Source organism: Populus euphratica, unplaced genomic scaffold (genome assembly GCF_000495115.2).
Source record: "Populus euphratica unplaced genomic scaffold, PopEup_1.0 scaffold20.1, whole genome shotgun sequence".
Lineage (NCBI taxonomy): Eukaryota > Viridiplantae > Streptophyta > Magnoliopsida > Malpighiales > Salicaceae > Populus > Populus euphratica.
This window is the reverse complement of record NW_011499854.1, coordinates 1,916,361-1,935,594: the sequence shown is the minus strand read 5'-3', so window position 1 is coordinate 1,935,594 and position 19,234 is coordinate 1,916,361. Positions and strand designations below refer to the sequence as shown.

Below are 19,234 nucleotides of genomic sequence, written 5' to 3'. Positions count from 1 at the left end.
TATTTTAAAATTACTTAACAATGAATTCATTATTAATTTCATTAAAATAATTTTTTTTAATATATACAATAAATCTTTTGTTCATCTATTTCTAAATCTTGTAGGGGCTAGTGAAATTATTGGCAACAATTCTTTGTTAATTTTTTTTTTACACAAGTAGGTTAAATATAAACATAAATATATTTTTTATTGCATCCTTAATTTTTTTAGTTGTTTAGTACTTTATTTGTAATTACTAGTATGTTAATTACTATTATTTTTAATATAAAATTCATAACAAAATACATATTATTTCATCAAAACTTATTTCAATTCATATTCATATACATATAATATTATACATAAACATATTAATTTAACATACCCATAAATTATTATATTATTAAGAAATAAAACTAAAATTAAACAATGAAATAAATATAAAAAATGAATGAAATTCACCTAAAACATTAAGTATAAAGCATAAAAGGTTATTTACTTAATCAATTAATAGTTTAAATTACAGAATAAAAAGATGTAAAAACAATAATTAAAAAAAACTTGTTAAATTATTATATTAAAATTTTAATATAAAATATATTAAAAAAAAAAAGATTAAGAGGGCAATTGTTCCTGATGCCATTGTGACTCCGCCACTGTAATGATGGTGATGAACCACCACCAGAATACTTTTCCAAGGAACGCAGTTATGCACAGAGATATGTCCTCAGTGTCGACCACAATTCCAGTTTTTGATGTCCGTCTCTTCACATCATCTTCATTTCTTGCTCCCATAAGAGAAGAAGAAGATGCACTGGAGAAACTAAGATCGAGTCTTGACTCGGCTGGATGCTTTCAGGTTTTGAAGTTTATGTGATATCACCTTCTATTCCTCTAGCCATTTTTATGCGTATCGGCCTGTTTAATCACCCGATGTTAAGTTATTATTATCTCCAAGTAACAGATTGGAACTTAGAAGTTGAGATTGCCGGGTTTTTTTTTTTTTGTCTTCCATGTATCTCTCCAAGCTTAGAGATGGACATTAAATTCTTGATGCAAGGTAATAGGACACGGCATGTCAGGTGCATTCCTTGAAGGAGTGAGGAAAATTGCACATCATTTTTATCCACTTCCGATTGAAGAGAAGCAAAAATATGCACTACCAGTGAATAAAGATGAAGGCTATGGGATTGACAGGATAATTTCAGAAACACAAGTTCTCAACTGGTCCCATCGCCTATATCTTCAGGTGTAGAACGATGAGTCTGTGGCCAGACAATCTAAGTGATTTCATGTTGTTATTTATTAATCATGGGATAGTTTCTGATTAGATGAAAGTTATTTTTTTCAGTATACGTCTATAACCAAGGATAGCTGTTTTTGTTGATTTTATAACTCTTATTCGTACTTCTGATCATTTACATCCATGCAGAGAGATCTTACATGAATATGCAATGAAAGTAAAATCACTGATGGATCTTCTCTACAAGGCCATGGCAAGGTCACTGAATATAGTAGAGAATAGCTTTTCAGACCAGTTTGGTGAACAAGCATTGATGAGAGCAGGTTCAATTTCTATCCAAGGTGTTCTAGACCTATCTTGTTCTTGGACTCGATCCTCATACTGATCGGTCAGGTGTTACAGTTCTGTTGCAAAACAAAGAAGAAGAAGGACTTCAGGTTCTCTTAAATGACAAATGGGCTAGAGTTCCCATAGTTGCTGATGCTCTCCTCGTCAATCTTGGAGATCAAATGCAGGTACATATGAATCCAAGTAAAATTTTGACATCCCTATGTATGCTAGTTTAGCACGTAAATAGTCATATCCACGAACGTAAGAGAAATATTAATCTACAGCTGGTAGCTGTTGCCTTTGACTGGACCAATAGTTGAGTTTCTTCAGGCCTCATATTGAATTTCTTGTAAATTTATGTGTTATGATTGAGTTTTTAGTTGTTTCAATCAATAAATTACTGATTTCTGTCGCTGATCTTATGGGAAACCATGCAGATAATGAGTAATGGGATATTCAAAACCCGTTATTTATTATCAAGCAAAAAAAAAAAATCATATAAATATGTCAAGGAAAACAAAAATTCGTTGGTATGGATATGGTTTTCCATGGCCATTTGGATTTCGGCCCTACAATTTGTCATACAATCTTCAACTGGACATGAAAACTTGTATGCAATGTGGTTGATGAGAAACGAATTTTTAAATAATAAAATGGCACCATTTTCTCCTTATTAGTTAGAAAAGGAAAAGAAATGGAGATGCAGGGGATCGAACCCTGTACCTCTCGCATGCAAAGCGAGCGCTCTACCATTTGAGCTACATCCCCTGCTTGAAGAGGGGATGCCAAATTTATACATGTAGAACTTGTTTATAACTTGGACATGCAATGATCTTTACAGAGATTTGGAGAGCATATCATTGTGAAGGTTCTATGGACCGAAGGGTGATTTTGCTTGAGTGTTTGTGCAAAGAAAGCGGCCTCGACCCTGCAACCTTCTGACAATTTTCTAAGCCGCGCAGATTACTAAATTGTTGAGATTAGCCCCCATACAAAGACATCAATTTTTTGGGACGTGAGGCATGTTTTGCCTACGAACTGTACTTGGCGACGGGCAGGGATCTTGACTAATGGAACATGAATTTTTTTGCTAAGAATGAAAATTATTGTAGCTACGTTGTCTAAATTCAGATTTCATTTTTTGTTCGAGCAAGACTTGAATCTAAAATTTATGGTAAGTCCCTTCCACTTCTGTATCGCCTAAAAGGCTCCGTCAAAGATATTTCAAGTGATGAATTGTACACCGTAAGTGAAATGGAGAGACGGGAAAGTCCTGAAGAAGAATAACAATTTAAAAAAAAATATTAAAAAATAATATATTTGAACTTGTTTATTGTTTATTTACTGAAAAATAATTTTTTAAAAAATTAAATTTAAAAAAAAATTATTTTCTGATGTTTGATAATAAGTTGAAAAATAATTTCTAGTGTTTAGTTATGTCATAGAAAATGAGCTAAAAATAACTTATTAATATTTTGTTTTTTTTAAGTTTATTAAAATAATAAGAAACAAATCTTACAAATTAAAAAGTTAAATGAGAATGAAATTAAAAAATATATAATTTCATAAATTATCCAAAATAATAGAGATCAAATCTAAAAAATAAAAAATAAAAGATGAAGAAATTAAAATAATAATAATTAATATTTTATAAATTATTTCAAATAAAATAAGTAACAATCAAATGAATGAGGACCAAATTTGATATATAAAAAATTTCAATAAAAAGATAATAAGGAAAAAGCAAATAACAATTAAAAAAATAAGGACCAACGCAGAAAATAACAATTAAAAAAATAAGAACCAACGTTAATATAAAAATAAAATTTTAAGAAATAAAATTGAAAAACAAATATTCAAAACAATATATATATATATATATATCAAAAGTTTGAGGACTAAAATTGACATAATCAGCAAATGATATAATATTTTTAAATTTTTCATAACTTTTAAAAAGTATTTTCCGTCCAAATTTTTTAGGAAAACACTTTCCTGGAAATCAACCCAAATTTTTCTTTGACTGGAAAGTGTTTTTCATTGACAAACTTTCTTAATAGCAAACAAACACATGAAAATTTAAAAAGTGAATTTTTAAAAAGTGAATTTCAGAAAATAAGCATAACCTTAATAAGTTGTACACTTAATGGTTCGAGTCCAACAACTGACTCGAGCATGTGTACCTGTTTCATTAATGGAATGGATGTGTTCAAGAGTTTCTTGTATATTTTTCATGTATATTTTTATAGCTTAATAAGTTGTACACTTAATGGTTCGAGTTCAATAGCTGACTCGAGCATGTGTACCCGTTTCATTAATGGAATGGATGTGTTCGAGAGTTTCTTATATATTTTTCATGTATATTTTTATAGAAAGATTAAGAGGTGTTTGGAATGTAAATATTATAGATTTTTTCTACCAAGTAATTTTAGATTTTAATTATATTTATGTTTATTTAGGGTGTGTTTAGGAAAGTGGTATAAATCGTATTTTTAAAAATTTTAATCTTTTATTTAAAATAAATTTTTTTATGTTTTCAGATTTTTTTATGTGCTAATATCAAAAATAATTTTTTTAAAAATAAAAAAATATTTTGATGAATTTAATCAAATAAATCTTAAATATATAGACATTGATGCCCCTATATTTTATCATTTAAGTTTCAATTAAAAAAATACCTCGTTTTTTTAAAATATAAAGCAAAAAAGTAGCCCTTAGAGACGAAGTCCTAATCATCTGCCCTTCGTCTATTTGAGGGCTAGTAGCTAGAACAATCTAAATCATGATGTTACACCAATTCCCCTCATCTATTTTAGGGCTAGGAGCTAAGAAAATATAAACCTTGATGTTACCCTAATTCCCCTTTGTGCTTTGAAAGTCCAAGCATGCCATAAGGGCACACAATTTGATTGCCAAAACGAGCCTACTTGGATGGAGAATTATCAATACATGAAAGTGATCGTCTCCTCTCAGTTTCGGCCAGGCATTGAAGAAATCGATCCATGTCACGATGCTTCACCAACTTCGCTATTTTGCTTGAACATGACTACAATTCTTGCTGCCCTTCGAGTGGTTGATGGCTTAAAATAAGTCAGTGGCAGGTAGACATGACCCAGCAGAGTACTCGATCGGGTGGTGAGGTGCACATTCAATGAATAGCTCGAGATGGCTATAACTGGTAGGCCGTATGCCTGCTTTCAAAAAATGCAGGGTCCGGGTCCGGGTCGGGGTCGGGGTCGGGGTCGGGGTCCCACCTCAGGCAAATCTGGTTAAGTCGTGGCCAGATTATGTTTAGTATGCTTTAGCTAATTTGGATATCTATTTAAGGGTTAATTGCACGTTTCCATGTCCTCGTGTTTATTTTTTTTTAATGTTTTTATCTTTATATGAATGTTTAAAATTTGTATTATCAGGGGAAAAAGGTATACATAAGAAATTTTAAAACGGCCAAAGAGAAAACTCGAATTTGAATATTTAAAAAAATAAAAACCCAATAATTTAAATTTGATTTCTTTAATATTTAATTTCAAAGAATCCAGCCCCTATTTTCAATTAGAGGACGAAAATATACTTTATCGAATAATTTAGTTTAATTTATTTTATATATTTTTTCAATTAGAGGGAAGAAGTGATAATATATCCAATAATGTCAATTTAATCTCTTTAATATTCAGATTCTGGTGTTTTTTTTTATAATGCTTTAAAATTTCTTATATAATGTTCTTATTTTCCGACTAATATATGTTTATCGCGTGACATGCAACATGGAATTAAAATCTTAAATGAACCTAAAATATAAAATTTGAATATAGACAAAAAATTGTTTTGAAGTAAAATCCATTAAAATCAAAAGCTTATCTGAATCTTATAAACTGTTTGTTTTGTGGCAAAACTCAATTCAACAATGAGATTGTGAAGTCACAACCACCGCCCAACAAGTTTTCCTTCGAGGAAATACACTTTGTCCTCCTTTTTTAAGGTGTTTGTGCCGCTCAATGCAGTGGATGAAAATTTTTAAAGTTACTCAGCTTATTTGAGTTAGATGCTTTAGATAATGCCATATAATATCCCTTATAGTAGTTTTAGTATCTCTTTTATTTTTTATTTTAATTTTATTTTATATGCTTTAAATTTATATTTTTTAGTATTTTTATATATTTTATGCGATATAATAAATATAAATTTAAAAAATAAAAAATAAAATTATTTTAATATATTTCTAAAAAAATAACTAATAATGATCATATTTTCAAATATCCCCGCCAGAAATCAAACCTTTCAAAAATTAAATGAAATAGGGGCTCCAATGGCTTGTTTGAGCCTAAATTCAACCCTTAAATGGTTTGATGTAACCTGTCGCTTTCTATATTTACTTTTATAGGTTAGTGCAATGAATTGTTTTCAGAAATTATTTTTAAAAAAATATATTAAAATAATTTTTTTAGATTTTTTATATTACTATATTAAAAATATTAATTTAATATTTATGTAATATAAATATATTTTAAAATCGTGTCAAAAAGGCACTGAACAAATAAGCAAATATCTATATATAACATTTTCTTTAGATATTTGGGAAGTCTATTGGGTCTAAAAAACACTACACTATAGGAGATGCTATTCCTCCCGTGATTCCTCTCAATTCTGCGACGAGCAAAATTAGATCACGAGTCACTTGATACCACGGCAAGGCAAGTAACTTTATGTGCTATGTAACTAAAGATTTAACTAAACTAGTTAAGATCTACATACACAGTTTAATTTCTAGATACCCATTACCAATGTTAATTAGAAGAAGGTAATTATATATAGCCTAAGGTAATTATTTTAGGTTCAAATATATTTTATAGCAAATAAAATAAACTCAAACTCTTTCAATTAATTTAAAAAATTCTTCAATTAAAAACATCCATTTAACAAGTTTTGTAGTCCAAGCTCAATGTACAACAAAGGATCAATAAGAGAATGCTTTGGTATGGTAATCTAAACCCAACTTTTTAAAAGACATGAACTTTAGCTTTTATGATTTTATGTGTACCTCAAGGTTTTTTGGCTTGAGTCTAATATATTCAGGTTTTAAAATGCAACTTAAATTTAATATGTTTAGGTTCTGACAATATACTTAGATTCATTTCTTAATTAAAATCCAACACTTGGAGGAATTTTTTTAAGATTTCATGTAAATTTTTTAATATTTTATATTGATTTAATATATATTATATTGAATAAAATATATCTTAAAATACAACAATAATAAAATTATATTTTAGTTTCTTCCTGGAAAAAACAAAATTCATGACACACAAACACGTCATAAATTCTTAAGTTAAAAATTTATAATTTATAATTTTTAATATTTTTAACAATGGTTATATCTCTTTAAAATATCACTTTATTATAAAGTTGGTTAAATAAATAGTACCAAGTAATACTGGTGGCGGATAGTTATTACATGCATATGCAAATGATTACAGCGGGGCAAAGAGTTGCCATTAAAAACCGGTACCTTCAAGTTATTAGAGTTTTCAGTGTTGTCCCATGTGGCCAGAGATATTACGTCACTAGTACGTACTGTCATGGTATTTAATTAAAGTCAGGACCGTTTAACACGTGGGCTAACCAATGGAGGTTGAGTGTCATAAATTAATCATAATAGAAACAACTTGTTCGAATGTGGGTGGCACCAAGTACTGCCTCGTGCGGGCTCTTCGGTCCAGACCCTGACCATTTGTGGCCTAGCTTGCCCTGTTATGGCGAAAGTCACGTGAACCTGCTTGGGTTCTGTTCAGCCTTAAACAATTTTATTTTGTTTTTTTCTATGGTAGTATTATTTTATTAAGCACCAAAAAGAATAAGGCACATAGGGAACATCTATATGATTACTGTTGGTGATCTTATTAATTATTTCCCTTAATTGGGAAAGACATGGGGACATTTTTGCCGTTAGTGGCATGGTCATGAGGGGATTATCTCTCTTCCTTGCATATTTAATGGAGAAGAGACGTGGGCTCTTTTTGTATAATATAATAATTTAATTATTGGAAATGTTGCCCCCCTTTATAACGATTGTTAATTTGTCTAGGAGCTAGCGTACGCCCATCATTAGTTTATAATAGTGGCTTAGATGTCAACAACGGATGCTGTTTTTACAAAATCTAGGTCCATGGACCCGTTTAATTGTTGAACGTTTTTCTTCCATGATCTATATTTTAAGACTATTTGACCCTTGAAAAGTTCACTGATTCCAGGTTCAGCAACCCACTTATAAGTAATTATTATATATAAATCAAATATATTTGGAATATTAAAATAATAAGTTTAATAGTTTATTAAAAAAACACTTGAAAACATACATCACTCGAATTTCTACTTGGATTCAAAATGATTTCTTTCTTCTTTCTTCCTTTTTTTTCCTTCTTGTCCGTGACTTGTGTTCTACGAGAAGAAAAGGTGGGAGATACATGCTTATGAGATTGGCAACTCTTATCAACAAAAGTGGACCCTGTCCCCCTTGGTATCGCCTTTGTGGATGACAACTATTGATACGTGTCATCAATTCGTGGACGCCGAGGTCAGATTCAGCAAGATACGTGTCCAGCATGTAGACCGAGAAAGAGTTGCATTATTATTTGGCCGAGGGCCGTTGCTGGTAATAATAGATTACGTTTCCTAAAGCTCTTTTTCATAACACACACACACACACACACACACACACACATATATATATATATATAAACTTATTCTAATATTATTAAATAAATACTTATCAAATGACCGAAAACAAAGTATAGAAGGGGAATCTTTTTTTGTCAAGACATTATTTTGGAAATTAACTATTTTTTGTCAAGACATTATTTTGGAAATTACCTAAATTTTCTTTAGATTAACATGTGTGTCCGGGCTAGCTTACGCGCACCACGATTAATCCCACGGGCCCTAAAATTAACAACCATGTAAGCCTCCAGTGGCCATCATATGAGTAACCAAGAAAATTAACTAAACTTGATATAGAGCAGTGGTAGGTATTCTTATATATATTGTGTTGGGTAGATATCTTGAGATTTATATTAAAAAAATATAAATATGTTTGGTTATAGAAATAAATATATAAAATTTATTTGTAAAATAATTTTATATTCTGTAAAGAAGAAGAAGACATGATAATATCCTTTTTATTTCGATTATATTTTCTATTTGAGATAATAACTTAATAACTAGATGAAAAATAATATACAAAGAGGTGGATGAATGTTTGAGATAACTTTACTAGTTTGTTTTATTGTATTTAAAAGTGAATTTCATTTGAGAAAATATTAAATTGATTTTTTAATGATTTCTAATGGTTTTAATATTCTAATGTTAAAAATAAAAAAAATTATTTTAATATTTTTTCAAGTAAAAGAATACTTTTTTTTCCTTCATTAATAATTTGTTTTTTCCCCTCCATTAACTAAAAACCACTATTTTCACGTTACAGTGCTCCACATGAATACGTTATGTTCCCTGGCATGTATATTTAATTTCTGAGTTTGTTAAAGAAAATGTTGGAATGGAAAAGAAAAGAAAAAAGTAAAAAATCAGAACGTCCACATTCGGCGTACTGAAAAAACGTATGAAAAAAGAAACGGCCTTCCGGGTTCCAGAACAAGCCGGGCCGGTAAGATAACTACAAGACGCATTATTAACGTTAAAAAAGAAGACGATGATGACATTCAGCGACATGGACCCGCAGGAAGCTTAGATTTAACCCACGAATCAGAATTTAAACAACCTGGCAAAGTCTTGGCTCTTCGTTTTTGTAATGAATCTTATGGGCCCCGCATGGAGAAATTAGTGTACAGAGCACACGTTTCACGCTCCAGCAAGAAGCGTGTTAGACAACAATTAGGATCCAGTTACTTTCACTTTTCCAGCGAACAAACAAGTGAGGGAAGAGCAACCCTAGAAAGAAAGAGAAACGAATCTCACAAAAAAGAGAGAGACAGACAGACAGATTTTAGTCAAACCTTTTTTGCTCTTTTCTTTAAGATGTCATTGTAGAGAGCTGAGTGTGGAAGATAGAATCCACTTGGTTAAAGAAAAAACAGCTCTTATAAATGTCTATTTTTCTTCTTAAAAGACTCCTTGAACGGTATGGTTGATATTTGATAGGTTTTTTTTTAGTTACATGAAGAAGAAAAACACTAAACAATTAAAAGTAACTTTAATTAAAGCCTAGACATTAAAAAAAAACTTTTTTTTTCTTAGGTTATGGTATTATTTTTTAAATTTAATCCAATTATTGTCATTTTTTATTTTTTATTATATAATTAAAATAAAATCAATTTATTTGATTCAATTTAGTCAATTATTCAAGTTGTGTATGTGTATGTGTATATATTTTAAAAATGTTTGCCTTACTTGAACATTATTTTTAACAAAAAAAAATGAAAATAAAAGCTTATAGCATAGCAAGCATGGATGCACGACTAATTTATCATTATTTATTTGAAATTGAAAAGGATACATGGGTCAAAAGTTTTCCTTCCCATTCAATCTATATCCTCTTAAATAAATTCTCTACGCGCACTAGTTTCTAGAAACTCTCGAATCAGCTTTGTGACATGAAAACGAAACAACATAAATCAAACCATTTCGAGAATGCTATAGTGCCAATATCCATATTCATAGATATTATTGACACCATTGAGTTTGAATTTGAATTTAAATTAATTTTTTACCATTGAGTTTGAATTTGAATTTAAATTATTTTATTTTATTTTACTATTTCTTTCTCAAATCCAATAGTCTTATGGATCACAACATTCTAACATTCTTTCATAATGTACTAACCAAGGTAAGGGCGACTTAAGGTGTAGACGGGGAGGAGCAGAGTTAGGTACAAGGTCACTTTTTAGCGAGCTCATGGAATGGAAATAGCTGCAGGGCCATTATTCTACGACGGGCAATTTTATCTTTCAAAAAAATTTGTGCAGGTACTGTTTCTCGATGTCAAAATTCACTTTGACACGTTTGTTAGCTAAGATATCAACCTTTAGTCTGCGCGTGGATGCCTTGAGAACATTACAAGTTTGCCGAAAACAAAGGGAAGAAAGCAGAGAGGGGAAGGAGGTTGGCAAAAAGTGGAGCACTGATACGGACATCATACCACTGTTGCCTAAACACTGTCCCCTTACCCTCTTACCATGCTTTCCCTTCTTTCATCCCTTGTCTTGACTTTGCCTCTCTAGCTATAAACTATTTAGCTCTCCTTGATGGCAAGAAACCAGATCTCTTCTACCCTCAAAAGTCTCTCTCTCTCCCTCTCTCTCTCTCCCTCTCTGCCCCTTGATTTATTTCCTTGTTCTTGCTTGTGGGTTTGCTTTTTTTATTATTATTATTAGAAACTCTGGTTTTGTTGTTGGGTGATACGCACACACATATATAAAGACTAGACTTGCACTCTGTAGCCAAGCAAGACAAAGCTGATGGAACTTCAACTTGGTCTCGGTCTTCCAAGTGAAAAAACAATGAAGGGTTTGGACCTAAACAGCTATGTTTCGGAGCCTAAAGACTTGCTGGGCTCGGGCCAACTTCATCTGGGTTCATATTCGTGGTTTTCTACAAATGATAATGACAAGAAACGGAGTTCTATTGATGCCTCTGAAGAGAGCTCGAGAAATGAAGACGTGCCTCGAACGCTGCCTCTCTTGGTTTGGAATAACCAGCCAAACGAGGAAGATGATCCGCCTAAAGATCTTGATAACCACTGCAACTACTCTTTTTCCTCCAACAAGTACATACTCCCTCTCTCTCGTGCAAATTATATAGTTAGTCTTTTCTTTCTTCTTCTTCTTTCTTTTGAGTGGGTGGTGCAATATTGAAAATTTTGTATGTTTCTTTCCCTTGGTTGTGCAGAAGTGATGGAGAAAGTGATGGAATAGTGGGGTGGCCACCAATAAAGTTCAAGAGGAAGAAGCTTAGTCGTCAAAACAGCAGAGTACTAGAGGTTAATCGGGCAGTGGACAATGGTTGTGAAGATTGCCAAGCTAGATCATCAAACTCCATGTACATTAAGGTCAAGATGGAGGGAGTAGGAATAGCAAGGAAAATTGATGTTAGCCTCTACCGTTGCTTTCCAACACTTAAACATGCGGTGCTTGACATGTTTGGGATCTGTAAGTAGCTTCATCACCACATTGATATTTTTTCTTTTTAACTAGACCTTCCTTGAAAGTGACGAGTTCCTAACTTTGCTGTGTAATTTGTGACAGGCCAGGAAAATTCAAGCAACTACAGACTGACTTACCAGGATAGAGAAGGTGACTGGCTACTAGCTGAAGATGTACCTTGGAGGTAATGCTCATAAATTCAAGAAATTAGCAAAACCTTCCTTTCGGGGTTTGAAACGACATGCAAATTGATGCTGTGCTGATTTGTTTCTTATGGGACATTTTAATTTTGCAGGAACTTTCTGGGGTCAGTCCAGCGACTAAAACTGATGAGGAGCAGCAATTGATTAGCTGTTTTTCTAACTTTGCTGTAATATGTGTATATATATATATACGTACACACCCAGATACGGGGGCCCTTCGATTTGAATCTTGAATCAATTGACTGTATATGTAATATGTACGTAATTAGTAGTAAAGGAGAACCTAATTAACTGTATGACCTTTTGGATTAGCTTTGGTTAGAATAGAAGAAACATATAGTATTGAGTTTCTTCTGTTCTTGGTGGGACTATCTGTTCTTTTTGCATCTATTACTTTCACCTTTATTCCTTGATACTGCCAGCTAGAAATTCTTGACACAAAATGGTATGCTTTTGTGGTAAACAACATGGACAGCTAAAGATTTTACTACTAAAGCGTGACACAACTAAAGTCATATTCCTTGTGTTTTTGTGTTGGTGCTTCCATGGGTAATTGCTTTTCCTTTTTCCTTCTTTTTTGACTTGTCATAGTGTTTGATCTCTCAAATTCGAAAAGCTTTCTAATTTTGATTGATAGTTGAATTGCATTAGTTTTCTCTTGTAAGATAGACTATATGCAGGGTTCGAATTAATTGATTTGATTAAAATTTGCTATTTTGTTTAAATTTGCAATGAACTTTTTATTAAATTGCATTTAACTAAATCATATTATGTATGGAATTTTTTTTATGAATATGAGATAACTTGTAAACAATTGGTCTCTATTTCTTTAATTTTCATATCAAACCAAACTAAATTATCAAAATAAATATGGGACTTGATGAATCAAGATGCACCAATTTGGTTCAATATATAGTTAACCAAAACAAAATTGATTCTAAGTTTCCATTGAAACTGAATATCACTTAGCTTATCCATATTACTGTATTGCATGTGGATATCACATCAGAATTAGTGATGTAAGGATGAAGCTCTCTCCATCTAATCTCGAGAATGTCTAGCTCATTGCTAAAGATGATAGCATCAAATACACGACGAGGTTCGGAGCGCAGGGACCAACCATGTAGGAGGCAAAGATGTTCCATTGAAACATTCTCTGCACAATAGTGAGGTACATGCTTAAAGGGAGGAGGATTGTCCCAAAGTGGGCGGAAAAGGTAGGAAATATGCTGGGCATGTATGAGGATTCCAATCACACAAATCGGCACTAATATCAGCAGCATGAAGAGAACCCTAAAGGGTGCTCTTCATGGAGGCTAAGCGGAGATGACTAGGGGCCATGATTTTGCATCGAAAGATCTAAGAGTGCAGTCGCATATACAAGAATACGATAATTTTATATAAAATAAATAATAAAATTTATTTTTTAAAAAAATTATTGTTAAAGATTGAAATTAATTAAAAAAATCAATCTAAAAACATAACATATTAAAATGACATGAATGTATTAGGGTTAACCCATAAAATATGTGACTCGAGTAATAAGTTAGGATAACATTATGGACACTCGAGTAATAAGTTAGGATAACATTATGAACAACAAGTCAAAATAAATCATAAAAATTAATTCTTAATCAATTCAATATTAAAAAATAAAATTAAAAAACAAATGTAAATTAAAAAAAGAAAAAAAAACTTAAATCAACTAAGTTAATCTACTAAACTTATGACACGAGTTATGAAACCGATCTAACCATTATAAAGCAAACCAAAATAAATTAAAAAATTTAATCTTCAATGAATCAAATATTGAAGTATAAAATTAGAAAAAAAAATTTAAAAAGGAAAAAAACAAAAAAAAAACAAAAAAAAACTAAAAATTAAATTATAAAATTTAATCTCCAATCATTTTTTTTAGTTTATTAACACATATAATTCTAAATTTATTTAATTATATGTATGCATGAGTTTTTTAATTTACACTAAAAATAATTTTATATAAAAAATATATCAAAAAAGCCCAAGCCTGCATGTATAATTGTTTTTATATAAAAAAATATCTAGTTCATGGTAGAATGTAAATTAAATAGCTAGTACTTATTAAAAGATGTATGTATTATATTAAATTTTAAAAAATACAAATACTTTATATGTATAGATATAATGTATATATTTCAAATTAAATTTGGATATAAATGTAAATCAAGCTTAATAAATATTTATACTGTATTCATTGTAAAATAACTATTAAAAAAACTATTCATTCCTATTAAATTTAATTTGTCATCCCTATTAAATACTGTAGGGACTCGAAAGAAAAATGCCACGTCACTGCCTCTCATTTCTTCACTGCATCCCGCCACCCAGAAACTTCACCACTTCCTTTACTAATAACATGCCACGTGACCATATAATCTACTTTTGAGCTGTGCTTGCCAACAATTTCATGTATTCAACCCGTAGGCAATCACTCCCCCGTCTTCTTCTTTCTCTCCACCATAAAATAAAAATATTTTTATTTCTTCTCTCTATCTTTGCCTCTCTGTTTAGCTAAAAATGGTGCACATTACAACGGGAATTTTTCAGCAAATCTATTCATTTAATTAATGAATCTCCAGCTCCTCCTGAACTTGGTTTAATTAAGGTAATTGTGTTTAATTGTAATTTATTTTCCTTATTTGCTTCAACTTGGTTTCTTTTTCTTTTTTTCAATGTCATTAAAGAAATGGGATTTGGATATTCTCAGATTGAAGTATGATAATGGTCAATTCTTTAATATCTTATTTTGCATGTTATTAAATATATAGTAATTTACTGTAGAAAATATGAAATTGTTGTTGTTGTTGTTATTTTAATCTGAAAATCATTGTTGTCAATTGGGTTTAACCCTCTTAATTTGTGGTTCTTTCCGAGTGGTGTGTTGCTTGCTTTTTTTTTTTTATGGTAAGTTATTGCTTCTTTAATGTTACAATGATTTCCCTTTTCTTTTGTTTGTAGAGGAGAATGAAGATGATGCATGTTTATCTTGAATTGTTAGATACATTGTGGTTGCTATTTATGTATTTACGTTGGCAAAGGGTTCGTAAGAAAAATAGCTTTGATTTGTTGAAAACTTATTGTCTGTCTTAATGGATTGTTATAAACAGATTGTTTATTACAAAGATAGTCATAAATTCTGGTGTGAAATCCACGCTGATTGGCTACCTGTTAAAAGGTTTGCTTTGCCAACTCTGCTTCTTTATGTCATTTCTTGTTACTCCTTGGAGCCTGTTGGTTTAACATCTATGATGTTTTTGAGAAGTTTATTTATGTGGCTTCTCGGAGAGGTGGGGTATTGATTTTTCGAGTGATTTAAGCAAATTGTGTCTTCCACACAATGTAATTCTTAGTGTAAGCTTGACAGTAAAGGTTGAGAGATAAGAACAAGAGATACCATATTGAATTTAAAGGAAGAGAATATTTGGGCTGAAAAATACTAGATTCTAGTTATCTGGATAACCTTATCATGTGTCTTCTCTCTCCCCCCTCCCTTTCTCTCTCTCTATATATATATGTGCGCGCAACTTTGAATACCAAGCAGCTTTAAAGTTCAAAATTCAACAGAGTCACGACCCAGATTTGAAAAGAGTTCATAGTATTAGGAAAACTACTCAATCTAGCATCAATAGAAAAATATTGACATTGTAAGCTTTGGAACTGCTTGGAAGCTTTAGAGTAACGGATGTGAAACTGATAGGTCATTGCATGATTAATTTTGACAATTGTGATTTTATTGTTAAAGAAGAAATAGAAAAGGTAATGGACTTTGCATATTAAATTGTAAGTTAGTGCTTCAATTTTGCTTTGATTTATTTGTTTCATTTCTTTTCTTTGTAGCTTTAGTGTGATGATTTCATTTAGAGTTCAAGAGAGGGAGAACTTGGTTACAAGAGATCTAAGAATTGGGTTCTAAACTGATTATTGCTGTTGCTGCCTGTTTACTTGAAAATTTTCTGAGAAGGGTTTTTCCTACTGGTTTGTTTGCTTGCTTAACTGCACCGAGTTTAAGGAGAAAAACCTTTCCTGACTTCCATTTTCCAAATTTCAGAATGCACTTAACCTCTGCTTCATGTTTCTTTCTTTCTTAATTTTATTCATGTCAGTTTCTTTTGTTTTACAGCTCGTTGCAATTTGTGCAGAGTGGTGCAATAATATCCATGTAGCCGATCCCAACTAGTTTGGGCTTGAGGCTTGATTGTTGTTGTTCAGCTTGTTTTGTTTCAATTACTGTTCCCCTGAGTACAGAAAACTAAAAAAAGGTCTGCAGCATTGTCTAGTTCAAAGAAATTTGAAGGCAATGATGATGCTATTGCTGTGCAACTCATTTAAGATTTTATTGCTATTAAGTTTCAGTAATTCAATATTGCCAGTTGTGGTGGCAATCCATGATGCTTGACTCCAACATTGCATGTCTATAATAACCTGATCATTAACTGCATTCTGTTAGACTTCAAGGCTGATCCACTTCATGTTAGACTTTAATAAGCCATGGTTGGGTGTATAATATCAGGATTGGGAAGGTAAATTTGTTGCATACTGGATTTTTTTTTTTTTTGGCCCTTTCAAACTAGGAAATATGATGCTTTTGAACTAAAAAACCCGTAAGAGAAATTTTCCTGATGCTGCTTGTGAGCTTCTTTTATTTATCTTTTTCTGTGCATTTTTATTCAATAACTTTATTTAGCAAACAAGTCATTAAACAATTTTCTAACTGCCCTTATTCTTATGCATGACTACCCAAATATTGTGTAGGTGATTAATGGTGGAAGAAGCATGACTTTGGGGCTTAGAGAACCGAGACCATGCCTGTGACTGCACCTTTAGATCTTTCAACACCAAATCATGGCTCCTAGACATCTCCGCTTAGCCTCCAGAAGAGTACCCTTCAAGGTTCTCGTCATACTGCTGATATTTGTGCCGATTTGTGTGATTGCAATCCTCATACATGCCCAGCATATCTCCTACCTTTTCCGTCCACTTTGGGACAATCCTCCTCCTCCCTTTAAGCATGTACCTCACTATTATGCAGAGAATGTTTCAATGGAACATCTTTGCCTCCTACATGGTTGGTCCCTGCGCTCTGAACCTCGTCGTGTATTTGATGCCATCATCTTTAGCAATGAGCTAGACATTCTTGAGATTAGATGGAGAGAGCTTCATCCTTACATCACTAAATTTGTAATCCTCGAGTCAAACACCACTTTCACTGGCATCCCTAAGCCTCTCTTCTTTGACTCGAACCGGTTTAGATTTGCCTTTGCGAAGGAGAAGATTGTCCATGGTGTATTTTCAGGCCAAATTGCTACCCGTGGAACATATGAAGGCCCTTTTGGACTCGAGTTTGAGCAGCGGAGAGCTATGACTGGATTGCTCCGTGGTTCAGGAATTTCCAACGGTGACTTGATAATTATGTCCGACGCTGATGAGATTCCAAGCCCACACACCGTGAAACTACTGCAGTGGTGTGATGAAATTCCACATGCCATACACCTCGAGCTGAAGCACTACATGTACTCATTTGAGTTCCCTGTAGACTACAGTAGTTGGCGGGCCACAATCCAGATTTTTGGTCCTCAGACCAGATATCGGCATTCACGCCAAACTGACCTTATTCTTTCTGATTCTGGGTGGCATTGTAGTTTTTGCTTTCGTCGACTTCAGGAATTTGTGTTTAAGATGACTGCTTATAGCCATGCAGATAGAGTTAGGAGGAAGGGTTTTTTGAACTACTCTAGAATTCAGAAACTCATTTGCAGGGGAGATGATCTCTTTGATATGCTACCTGAGGAGTACACGTTTCGGGAGCTGATTAAGAAGATGGGACCAATACCTCATTCGGCTTCTGCGGTTCATCTTCCAGCTTATTTGATAGAGAATGCGGATAAGTTTAGGTTTCTTCTCCCCGGGGGTTGTTTGCGAACACAGGAATGAAGGGCTCGGAAAGCCCAAATGAAGCGAGTAAAATGTGTAGATGCAGTTCCGTTTCTTTTTAAAGGACTCCAATGCCTCGTTTAAAGGGATGTCTGGTTGCACAACAGTTGCAAACAAGGAAGAAAATTGATCGTTAAAAAAATGATATTTGCTACTTCATTAAATTTGTACTGGCTGGTATTGGTGTTCCTCCTTTTTCTAAGAAGTCTCTGGTTTTCATTTTCGTTTTTGTTTTTTAATTTAAATTGTGGAAGAAAAAAAAATATAATATAATTTACTATCTCTTTTTTTTTAATAACCATACCATTCCTTTAAGTTGTCATTGGACTGTTAAATTAACTAGGAAATGTTTAAGGTAATGTTTACATATTTTAATTTTAAATTTGTAATAAATAAAAAGTCAGGTCGAGAGCTTTTTTGATTAACTTGTTGTATTGGTTTCAATAATAATATCAAATAGGTTTTATGGCCTGGAAAATTACCATTAAATTTTAAAGCATATAAAGTTTTTCGCAAGCTCTGGTGAAAGCCTCTTCAAGGATTGGTTATTGATCATAAAAGTCGAGATCATTTTTCATCATTTTATTTGCCTTTCTAAAACAATCATGGGAAGCTACAAAATGCTCTATGGCTTCACCTGTAAGTTTTTTAACACATAATAAAAAACATTAAGGAAAAAGAAACAGAACATTCTTAAAATACATTAAGGAATCTGACATTCAAAACAAGAATACAAGACAGCATCTAACACTGTTCTAGGTGAGCGTATCAAGCTTTCTAAGCAGGAACTTGTCGCAGAGTAGAGTCATGAGCTCATCCGGCAAGGACCCAATTGGCAGATTGATAAAGAACTCCTTATATAATGTCGAAAACTAAATTCCAATTCGCTACATCAAAAAAAAAATATTCGGCAGGTCAGTTGGATCAAGAAATGAAAATCTGGGAGTTTAGATTTGGTTGTTGCCCAACAAAGTCTACTAGTATTCATAAAATTTAGTTTATAAGCTTTGTTTATCTCATGGTATACGTGCAATCCGTAAAGATTCTAGCATGCATATTAAACATATATAAATTCAAATTTATCCATCATTTAGTGCAAATAAATATATACAATTATCAACCTCTCAAGATTCTAACAATATATAATATTTAAAAAAGATGATTTCCTTTCAAGTTTACCAACCGAATGAATTTTGAACTCAAACCCTCTCTTTCAAAAGATTAGAATCTAAGCTCTATAATAGAGTGAGTGAAAGAACAACAGAATGCTAAGATAAACCAATGCAAAACAAGCTAAAAACAGTAGAGAGGAAGACCAGAGATGTTCTATAAAAGTGTTCATAACACTTCTCATAATT

At 32.1% G+C, this 19,234-nt stretch overlaps 2 protein-coding genes and 1 non-coding gene across 6 annotated transcripts; 2 read left to right on the top strand and 1 right to left on the bottom strand.

The window, feature by feature from the left end:
• Positions 1-2,247: 2,247 nt before the first annotated feature.
• On the bottom strand, positions 2,248-2,320 carry TRNAA-UGC (transfer RNA alanine (anticodon UGC)). Its single transcript has one exon. It is a non-coding gene; the product is annotated as a tRNA-Ala (tRNA).
• An 8,301-nt stretch (positions 2,321-10,621) lies between these two features.
• LOC105122632 (auxin-responsive protein IAA29-like) lies at positions 10,622-12,310 on the top strand. The gene is made up of 4 exons (XM_011021863.1): positions 10,622-11,327; positions 11,450-11,709; positions 11,806-11,887; positions 11,999-12,310. The coding sequence occupies exons 1-4, from the start codon at positions 11,020-11,022 to the stop codon at positions 12,048-12,050; spliced, it is 702 nt and encodes a 233-aa protein (XP_011020165.1). The 5' UTR covers positions 10,622-11,019; the 3' UTR covers positions 12,051-12,310.
• A 2,058-nt stretch (positions 12,311-14,368) lies between these two features.
• On the top strand, positions 14,369-18,081 carry LOC105122630 (beta-1,4-mannosyl-glycoprotein 4-beta-N-acetylglucosaminyltransferase-like). Of its 4 annotated transcripts, XM_011021861.1 has the most exons (4): positions 14,369-14,550; positions 15,053-15,120; positions 16,066-16,204; positions 16,698-18,081. In XM_011021861.1, exon 4 carries the CDS (start codon positions 16,788-16,790, stop codon positions 17,874-17,876), a length of 1,089 nt encoding a protein of 362 aa, XP_011020163.1. In that variant the 5' UTR covers positions 14,369-14,550; positions 15,053-15,120; positions 16,066-16,204; positions 16,698-16,787; the 3' UTR covers positions 17,877-18,081. The 4 variants fall into 4 exon arrangements, with proteins under 4 accessions (XP_011020163.1, XP_011020162.1, XP_011020164.1 ...); XM_011021860.1 differs by lacking the exon at positions 15,053-15,120; XM_011021862.1 differs by lacking the exon at positions 16,066-16,204.
• Positions 18,082-19,234: the final 1,153 nt, after the last annotated feature.

Coding starts and splice junctions, on each gene's coding strand:
- LOC105122632 (XM_011021863.1), top strand. CDS start 11,020: ATGGAACTTCAACTTGGTCTCGGTCTTCCAAGTGAAAAAACAATGAAG. Junction 11,328..11,449: donor TACTCTTTTTCCTCCAACAA/GTACATACTCCC, acceptor TTGGTTGTGCAG/AAGTGATGGAGAAAGTGATG. Junction 11,710..11,805: donor GCTTGACATGTTTGGGATCT/GTAAGTAGCTTC, acceptor AATTTGTGACAG/GCCAGGAAAATTCAAGCAAC.
- LOC105122630 (XM_011021859.1), top strand. CDS start 16,788: ATGGCTCCTAGACATCTCCGCTTAGCCTCCAGAAGAGTACCCTTCAAG.